This window comes from Fulmarus glacialis, unplaced genomic scaffold (genome assembly GCF_000690835.1).
Source record: "Fulmarus glacialis isolate BGI_N327 unplaced genomic scaffold, ASM69083v1 scaffold36137, whole genome shotgun sequence".
Classification (NCBI taxonomy): domain Eukaryota; kingdom Metazoa; phylum Chordata; class Aves; order Procellariiformes; family Procellariidae; genus Fulmarus; species Fulmarus glacialis.
Window position 1 is genome coordinate 13,385 of NW_009225721.1, and position 10,142 is coordinate 23,526.

Sequence of the window (10,142 nt, forward strand, 5' to 3'; positions counted from 1 at the left end):
TCCCTGTGCTGACGGCAACGCTTTTTTCACAAGCTTGAGATCACAATGGAAGGGATGCTCTCAGCAGTAAAAGCTGTGAGAACCATACTTCTGCAAAAGAGCACTGAAAGACGGTGGAGGGCACACAGCATCTTCTTTGTCATCCACTGCCAAAATTTATATTAGGCGTATTATCAAAATTTCCTTGTGACATATGATAAGCCTAATGTACAAAAATCAGAGACGGGGGTATCATTTGAACTGTGCTTTTATCATAAAGGCCAAAAGTGGGAGTAGCTTTTACAGCAGGGGCAATGTTTCTCTTTATTTCTGGAAATAGGGCTGAATGTTCAACCAATTTATTTAATCAGAAGCAACTGAGAAAAATAACTGACGCTATTTTCCTGGGCTAAACTGGCCACTCACAAACCAGAAAAGGAGCAGAGAGCTGGCTCCAAGGGCCAGGCTTCTCTCCAGAGCACTTCCCTGCACGACAGAGAGGGGACAGGGACTGAGCGGAGCTGGGGACAGCGTTTTGGCAGTCACACGCTGTGCCAAAAGATGTCCACACACACAAACACATCTGAACACAGCCAGCCTGAGCACTTCCCAGCTGTGCTGTGCTGGCTCACAGGTGCACTGATATTAAAACCACCATCAAAAGGCTGCCACTCCTCGCGGGAAAGTGTGGGTTCTTGTGTATAAATAGCAATGCGTAACATCATAGCTTTGCAAAGAAAGCAAAGAGAAAGCACTTTTTGTATGGAAAATAGGAGTTTCAGAGAATTAGAGTTTATCTATGAGCTGCACTGGACCTTAGAACAAAGGGGAATTTGGCTTTTAAGGAAAAAGTAGTATTTTTAATATTGGATTTAAAAGCTTGTGAGAGATTTTTTTTTTAAACAATACATCACCTATTGGTCACTGGTTCAAAATACAAGTTTGATTTGCAAGTTGATATTATTAAAATTGAATTTATCTGAATACTGCTGGACTACATCTGGCACATGCAGCCGCTTTAGCAAAAAGAAAGCAAATCAACTTCTAAATGGATTGCCCACACCATGAGTATCAGAGGATATAGGAAGACAGGAGCAAACTTCCACTGGTGTTAAAGCTAGTCAACCCTGAAAGGTCTAGAAGTTTCTTTTAGAAAAGTTCAAATTGTTTTGTAAGTAGCACAGCTCATTTTCCTTCTTTTCACTCTCTTTCATTCCTCTCTGACTCTCACTAATTTTTATCACACCTTTTAAAAAGGCAAGATCTTTATTGGCTACCCTGTGCAGCATGCGATCCTCCGAGGTTCAGTCACGTCCCCTATAAACAATTCTAAAATTCAGTGTATGAAACACCTGGACTCAGCCACGTCCATGGCTGAAGTGCAAAGTACACAGAGTATTAAGGTAAGGGTAGTGGGGAAGGCACTCGCACAGAGGTGGTGAAGTCCTGGAGCATGCCCTGTACTCTAGAGGAGGAGAGTTAGGGGATAGATGAAGGAAAGTGGGAAGAAAGGAGGATATTGCGGGGAAAATACTGGGGAGTGACAGCAAAATAAAACTACAGGGATAACGGGAACAGGAAGAAACACTGATAGCTTCTCTTGGCCTATTTGATATTATGGACAAACTCTGCTTTTCTCAAAGTTGCTGCAGAACCCCCCTGGTTCTGAAACAAGGTCCAGGCTTGGTTTGGGGTAGACCAGGGCTCGACTGGAAGATTTATTAACTGCCTCTCGCTCTTTCTAATCAGCCGAATCACACAAATGTGTTGATTTGGAAACAAAGACTCAGTATGTGTATTGGCTAAATCAGCAGTCGGGAGAGAAATGGCTCCTCACTGAACCTCGGAGCAGCAGGGGTGGGGGCAGCAGGGGAGGTGGCTTTGCTTCACACGGGCTTTCCCTCCGCTCCCACAGGCTGGAGCTACGGTGGTCTCGGATTGAAATGCAACAGACTGAATACGAAGTGTGTGAGAGCGTGGGAGTGGTGTCTCTGAAAATCACCAGAGCAGGACACGCTGCAGAGTCCGCCTTTATCGCAGTGAAGGTAAAACTAAAAGCCAAGCTCCTAACTGGAAACAATAATAAGTAGTGGAGTCCGTTAATTTCTTCCTCAGATTTAAAAGGTGTTTCGGTAATCCGCAAAGAGGCCATGCAATTCAAACCAGACTGACCGGGACATTGTCCTTGCTAGTACAGATGGTTGAAAAATTTCAGACAAAACTTTCTGATTTTTACGTAGAAACACTGATTAACCAAAACTGGAATGTTTTGGAGCATTATTTCAGTTTTGATGACCTCCAGAGACAGGCAGTTTCCGCTGTCACTGTGCTCAGCAGCTGGGTTTCTAGGATTTGCCACTTTAAAATCCAGGCTTTGGGCAACCTGGGGCCTTGGGACTTCTTATTTTCCTGCTCAGGCTGGAGGAGCCCAGGAGCTATGGGGGCTCCAACTCCATAGTCGTAGCAGCCTCCCCCGTTTCTCCCCCCACTGCCATCAGCCTAGGAAATAGCCCAAAGAACCCCCTATATCTTCAATAACAGCCTCTGTCTTATGTCAGAAAAATTAGACTGAAAGCTGCAGGTTATAATTTTGTACAACAGGTTTTGTGCAACCTGCCTTCAAAAATTTTATCTTTCCTCGTAAAAAGGAAATTCCAGGATTTTACCAGCTCCCCTTGCTGGAAAAATACTAAAAGTTTCCCTCAGAGTTTCTGAGGATTATAGCCCTAATTGGAAACATAGTTTTGATTTTTCTTTCACTGAAGAAGTGGGAATTTTTTGCTATTGACTTCATCAAGGGCCATCCTGCCCTATCCTTCATGGACTCCAGTGACTCTACTCAGGTTGTCACTCGGTTAAAAAGACCAGTGAAATTGACCCCAGCATCAAGAACATGGCGTGAAAGCTGGTGTCCTCTGCCTGTCTCCTATGAAAATTCATGGAGTCACTGGAGTCCCCATACCTACGTATGTATGGGTTCGTGCCTATCCCAACGAGTCTTTGGGGCTGACAGACAGCTCTGCATGCTTCTTCCAAGACCTCACAGAGGACTAAATGGGCAAACATGGCCAGGCTGCTGCTGCTCTTCCAGCATGCGATGACGTGCCTGTCCAGGAGCCAGGTATGGCTCAGTCCCCAGGCTCGGTGAACAACAGTGTTATCTGATGCTGTCAAGTAGCATTTTGAGAGGGGACAAGCCAAAATTTTAAGATGAGCAATTTTTTTTGATTATGAGATTTAAACCATAAGCAAGGACAGAATGACAGTTGCACATCGCAAGGTTTATTTTTTAGGCCTGTATCTTTTTTTTCAGCCTAAGCACATGTATGGTTGGCATGTCTTTTTGAGACTCCATGGAGAGGCACACAGTAGTTTCAGCACACAGCAGCTTCAGCACACAGCAGAATATAGCAGTTTGGTGAAATAGGCCACAGCATGGCATTTACTGTTTAATTTCTTCTCAGGTCAATGAAATATCTGCTATGCTGGGAAAGGACTTTACAGTGACTCCCTCCAAGCTTGTCCAGTTTGATCCAGGTATGAACTAGTGCACTGAATAATTTTAAAATTAATACACGGATTTTGAAAGTGTAAACTCTCATTTTGGAGAATGAAACCTATTACGTATCTGTAGCTAGAGGAGCTGAATAGGATTAAAGACACTTGGGCTCATTTTCTGGAAGTGCAGTGGGCTTCCTTTGTGAATTAGTATCCTTATTACTTAGGGTGAGATGGCATATGGTCCCTTTACATCAGTTAAAATATCAAAAGTGCTGAAATGATGTCTCCTAATCTCCTCACAGCTAGGCTGGGGAGAACTCACCCTGAGCTGAGCTGTGAGATGCTTTAAAGATTTAAAGATTTGGCCAGGATGCTGGTCAAATTTAGGCAAAACTGAGTACAACTTAAGTTATGCAAAGTATCCAAGACCCGAAAGGTGCAAAAAAACCTGAAAATTGCCAGACCTCATCTCTGCTTGCATTGTAATCGTAACAGCAGTCTGACCTTGGCTGAGGCTGTCAATAGCAAGAAATGATAGTAACTGTATTATCAAAAGGAGCTTGATTTTTTTTGCTGGAGGAGAATCAATAGTAAAAATGAATACAAATGTGAAGATACTGAAAAAAGCTTCCTCTGTTCTGCACAATTTATTATTATTATGCTTGGAGTATCTCTCTGGGTCTAGGGAAAAAACAGTCCAGGTGAGAGTTTCACAATTTACCCCTCAGAAATTCAGCTTCACCTGAAAAACTTGGTTTTGCCCATATAAATAGATTATCTGGGAATGAAAACCCATTTGCTATCATAATCACTTCCTTTGTATACGCAACTCTGAGTTTTTTTGGAACACATCCTGTTGGCATAGTGCAGGATTTATCTGAGTTAGAAAATGGGGTCCGCACAGGCCTCCCAGGATGTTGCCTGCAATGCTAGCAGAGGTTATCCCAAAACTGCCAGCAGTAAGATTTTAATGGCTGAAAGTCACAGTGACTACAGAGGAGACAAAATATATCATCTGTGAAAGGCTGAAATAAATGGCATGTAGTTGACGGTAAAAATTAGTCTAAGTGCTTACCTGCATTTGAAAAACAGATATGGGGAATATAATAGGTCAGCTCCAGCCAAAGCCTGAGGATTTTTACTTCAGGACTTAAGCTTTTTGTTTTGAAAAAAAAGGCATTGCATACTACAGAGACTATGTAGTACTGCATCCCATGAATGTACTTATATATACCCCAGCTTTGCTTGGCTATCCCATAGGAAAACTTGCAGCTTTAAGTTCACTTAGAGTCACAAATCTGATTATTTTGGAAATGTGCCATTACAGCCCATCTTGAGAAAGGCAAATTTTATATAAAGGTGTAGAATGAGCAATTGCTGGTTACTAATTGCTGATTAGAGGTGGATAAGGGAGGACACCCAGCAGACAGCAGTAAAAAAAAACTGGGAGGAAAGGTGGAAATCTGCTCTAATTTCCGGTAGTTCTGGAACACACATGAAACCTCTGAAACAAATGAGCCACTCTCTGACACCCTTTATCTCGCACTAGAATTTTTTTTTTTTTTTTTTTTTTTTAGTTTTACATTAGAAGATGGAAGGAAGATTTGAGAGATCAGTGTAAAAAGTCTTTCACACTGTGCTGCCCAGGATTCCAGCTCTCTTTCCTCCAATGTACTATGCAGTCAAGATTACCAGCCTCTGGACTGAAATGGCTAGAGATTGTGGCAAAGAGATTTTTAGTGCAAGGCCGTTCCCTAGAATTTTCCTTTTCTGCTGGTCCATGCAGATTCTCCAAGCATGGGACAGTTTGGAGTTACTGCTATTGTCTTTCTGAATATGGTAGTAAGCCACATGAAAATTAACTGCGAACATGGACAGGAGATATGCACACTGTTCCCCTTTTCTGGCCAGCTTCTCATTTAAGCCAGCTGAGCTCCCTCACACAGTCTTTTTTAGGTGGCTCTCTTCAAAAGTCTTTTGCTTAGGCTTAACCTTGGGGAAGGACCCTCCATACTATTACATTCAAGGCATCAGTTTCTTAGTTCTAAATTCAAGATGTCTGATACATATTAATTAGTAGCATTTATTAATTATTTAGTAAGGCTGATAGGGTGGTTTTAAAAACAAACCTCAACTATGCTAATGGACTGGATTGATTGGCACATTAGACTGCAAACAATAAATTGTAATGGAAAGGAGCAGAAGAAGACCCTATCCAAGTTTATGGGTCTGTTTGTAGTGACAGCTTCTCTTGACTAGAGGATTCATACTCGAAAGGAGCAAGGAAATAGAAGTTATGCAAAGTGTTGTAAGGATGTAGATTTTTTTTTGACAATGATGTTGCACATGTATCTTTGATACTTATTTTGGATGTTAGTACTGGCTTTGTGATGCAGAAACAGTTCCCAAGATGTTTTGTTGACAGCAATATGTACATTGAGATCTGTTTCTGTCCTGCTGCCTCTGACTTTTCCTCAAGAAATTTTGTAGCCTTTCGGATAAAAACCAGCCTAGTCCTTCATCTTGGAATGATCTTTTCTCATTCCCATAATGCAAGCCTGCAGTTACCCAGTAACTGCAGCAAGCAACTGTAAGGCAAGCAACCAAGTAAAAATTCTGTAAACAAGTATAAAATCTGTCTGAAAGGTTGTACTTGAATCTAACAGTCTTTGATCCATTTGCGGGTATTTTAAATAACTGCTTTATCTCTAAAATTAAGCTTTCAAGATAAAAAGCATATGATACATTTTCTCTTGAAAATTGCAATGGAAGTCCTAAATCTATGTACTGTAGTGTCATTTCCCACATCTACAGCAGCTTTTTGTTACAGTGTATGGTCTTGAACTGAATCATCATCGCCCGGGAACAAATTCAAACTTAATGTTATTTGGGAGAACAGCAGGAGTCCAGTCAGTTGGTAGGAGCACAATAGCATACACCAGCTACTCCATTCTAGCTGCAGACATGTTAATTAATATATTTCTTTGACACCCTGATTGACTGAAATAGCACTTAAAGAGTAATTAAAATGTTCATTTCTGTTAGGAATGTCAACCAAGATGTGGAATATAGCAATTACCTATGATGGATTAGAGGAAGATGATGAAGTCTTTGAAGTAGTTCTGAACTCCCCTGTGAACGCTGTTCTTGGCACCCGGACAAAAGCTGTAGTGAAAATTTTGGACTCAAAAGGAGGTATTCTCTTTTGATCTTCATCATTAAGAAGGTGGGACAATCTTGGCTGAGTACCTACTTATTTTCAACCACAAGTTGTTCCTAACACTCACCTTCAGATCAAAATTCTTAATTTCTTTTTAAGAAAACAGGCTTGACAGTTGCAGACCCTTTATTCTCTCACAGAATCATATTCATCATCTTAGGAAACGCAGCATGGAGAAAGCAACAAGTACAAAATGAGAAGGGTACAAGGAAAGAAACCACTTTTCATAACGACACGAGTTCAGTTCTCATTTATTAAAGTGGGGAAAAAATACTTTTAGGTCCATTAGAATTTTTTTCGCAGTTATTGTATAACAGTTATTATACACCTCTGAAAAAGATTCATTTTTCTCTCAAAAAAGAAACCTAACAACTAAACCCAGCTCTTAGAAATACATTTTCTAATGCTCAGCAAACACAGTCCACAACATTACAGCACACAGCAGTGATCATTACAGAGTTTAGGCTTTTATGTCTGCATTATTTATTGTGTTTTTCAGTGATCAAATGTAGTGTGCCTAAAATCACAACAAAAAAGAAGTAACTGTAGAAAAATACAAATAACTAGCAAAGCAGCTGAGTCCTCTGAAAGCTGAAGAGTGTTTTTTGTTCTGGTGCTTAGTGAAACAATATTTTAAATACCTATGTTGCAATGAATTAGGCTTCATTTTACAAAAATTCCTTTTAAAATTTCAGATCTGTTTTCTCTTTAACATTCATAATGTAAATCAGGAGTTAATTGACACAACTAGTTTGTAGGAACAATAATGTCCTGGATTTCTGAAGAGAAAATTGTCTGAGCATGATGGAAGTATCACCACATTAGTTAAAGATACCTTCCATCCATGACCAAAAAAACAGTCTATGCATGAAAACAGGTATTTTCAGCAGATGCTTGGTTGAAATTCTGATCTGCGGGTAGACAGATGCATTACGTATAAAAACATACATATACAGGTAGTAGTTGCAGTCATAGTCAACCCCACAAATGAGGATGACTGAACAAACAGCACATCAACCACATCAAGTGAAAGAATCATTCAATGTTTAATGACAAGCTGTTTATGTGCTCATGTCAACGTGACCAGTTATCTGCTCATGCAGTTAGAACTGACCATCTGCCATTTTTTACGCTTTCAGGTCAGTGCAGCTATTCCCATTCTTCTGGCCAAAGCAAGCACGACTTCTGGGGGAGAGGCACGCTGTTTCCAGTTTCCTCGGGCTCCTCATCACCTCCCAGGCCTGGCAATACTCCCTTGGAAAGGATCCCACTACTTCCTTCCAAAGGGATGAGAGAGCATGGAGAGGACCCGCGGCAGGAACACAGCTTGGCGAATCAGTCAAAGACCAGGCTGAGAGTGACTGGAAATGGCACAATAGTAAGACACTTCTGTAGTGCAGTGATGGACTGATTTGTGAATTCATTGGGATTTGATATCTTCATTTAGTTGTCATATTTTTGTAGTGATCCTACCTGACCATACAATAACCATAAACTACCTGAGTTTGCTTTGAGTCAGAGCTGAGAGCTATTTAAAAATACTGGGGGGGATAGGGGGGGAAGAAAAAAAAAATCCTGATTTTGAAGATCCATATATGCAAGAGAGGAAGAAAAACAGATTTGGGGGAGGAAACATGCATCAAGCAACTTCAGCAATTATGCAGCTTCTAATCTTGTCTAAATTATGGGTCAGCTAGAAGAAAGAAGTCACTGGAGCCAGGCCAATGTATAGAAGCTGTGCATCTGCTCCTGAAGTTATAAAGCTGAAAATACTGTTAGCTTAAACAAGGAACTGTTACTTAAAACTTGCCCATTGCTTTTCTTGCTTAAGCTACATTGGTTTAACTAGGTGGTCTAGTGACATTCCGCTATTGTGATCTTACAAGTTAATGGAATCTGTTTATAAACAGCTTGTAATGTGTGATTTTTAATGGCTGTTTTCAGAAGTGATCAGTTTCCATTCTGAAAGAGAAAGAACTAAACCCAAGATATGTTCTGCATGGTTTGTAACCTAGATCTTGTAGTAAACCTTGCATAAAGTCTTTTTGTTTCTATAATGCATGAATATGCCCACCTCATTCTGCTATTCTACCTTTTTCAGGTTCGTCCTTCATCTGTATTTAGAAATGGAACTGATGTGGTTTTCAAAGTAAGAGTATCATGAGTATTGCTCAGATATTTCTGTGATTTCTTTCTGATTCTATTCTTTGCAGGCTTTATCACTGTTAATAATTCATTATGACCAATACTTTATTTTTCTGTGTATCTTTCTTTTTCTTTGGTGTCACTTCCCCTTGATTTGCAACAATTTGTATTATAATGCCTTTTTTTTTTTTTTGTGGAGTTTATTTAAGAGTTGCTTGTATGTGCTAACCCTCTCTTTTCCCTCTCATCTTCTGCTTGTGTGTGTGTGATACTGTAAAATGAAGTATCACGGGATGGTATCACTCAAAAGAGAGGATGACACCTCATCAGCTAAAGCAAACAAGAAGGCTCAAGTGTCAGTAATTAACCAAGCACAACCACAGATAAATGTCGTCTCCTCTAGGAAGACAGAAATCCCACAAGCTGATAAGGCAGAACTGGCATCTGAACTAAGCTCAAGACATCAGGTATGAAACCTTTTGTTTCACAGGCATTTTCACCATCTGTTTTCAGTCATGCTGTTTTCCAAAATGATTTAACACCTCTGAGTTCTGCAGCCTAACCCTTCCAACTCCAAAGCTGAGTTTAACCAATACACAGATAAATTAACTCAGGCCTTGAAGAGTTTTCATATCATAAAGTTTTACGTAAGTTTTAACAGTAAGACCTGTTTAATCTGTTTCAGTAGCTTGTTTGTTTTGTGTAATTATTTTCATTCAAATGTTCAAATGATATTTCTCTTTCCAGGACTTTTACTCTTTTCCAAAGGCCTGTACACCAGATTTAAAGGGGCTCTTGCATTATGAAGAAAGCACTCAAAAGTTATTTCAGTGTGATGGGATTATATGGAAATTCTGGAATTCCCAAAGCAAGGTAAAAATGTCACCATGAGTATGCATCTAAATCAGAGCATGGAGACTACGATGAGTAAGACTCTTGAGCAAAGGACCTTCCTGTAACAGCTATGGACTTGTACAGGGAATAAAAGAGTTGTCCGGAGTCAAGTTTGCTGTCACCAGAAAAAAAGATTCCCAGAGACACGATGAGGGCTGGCTTGATTACTGGGGCTGCCTTTCCTCTCTGTCACCCTCTCTTGTCACAGGTGCTTCTGGACAAACAACGCGAGCACTGATGTCGTGGTGCTTGTGGGGATGTGGGCATGAGACAGTCAGTGAATGAAGTCTGTGAGAGAATGAGTGGGAGTTAGCTCACTTAGGTATTCTGCAAACATACATCCCTCCCCGGCACATAAGATGAATTTTGTCATGCTGAATTTTGTTGCACTGCATTCCCTACA

The 10,142-nt window shown here is 40.5% G+C and overlaps 1 protein-coding gene across 1 annotated transcript in view; it reads left to right on the plus strand.

The window, feature by feature from the left end:
* LOC104080246 (FRAS1-related extracellular matrix protein 1-like) overlaps positions 1–10,142 on the plus strand; it is a gene marked incomplete at its 3' end in the record, with an annotated part of 23,805 nt that overhangs the window by 13,349 nt on the left and 314 nt on the right. The window contains exons 8-14 of the mRNA XM_009582569.1: positions 1,895–2,024; positions 3,444–3,516; positions 6,526–6,675; positions 7,840–8,078; positions 8,802–8,849; positions 9,130–9,312; positions 9,593–9,718. Of these exons, the coding sequence (XP_009580864.1) occupies positions 1,895–2,024; positions 3,444–3,516; positions 6,526–6,675; positions 7,840–8,078; positions 8,802–8,849; positions 9,130–9,312; positions 9,593–9,718 (949 nt within the window). The remainder of the gene's footprint in view (positions 1–1,894; positions 2,025–3,443; positions 3,517–6,525; positions 6,676–7,839; positions 8,079–8,801; positions 8,850–9,129; positions 9,313–9,592; positions 9,719–10,142) is intronic.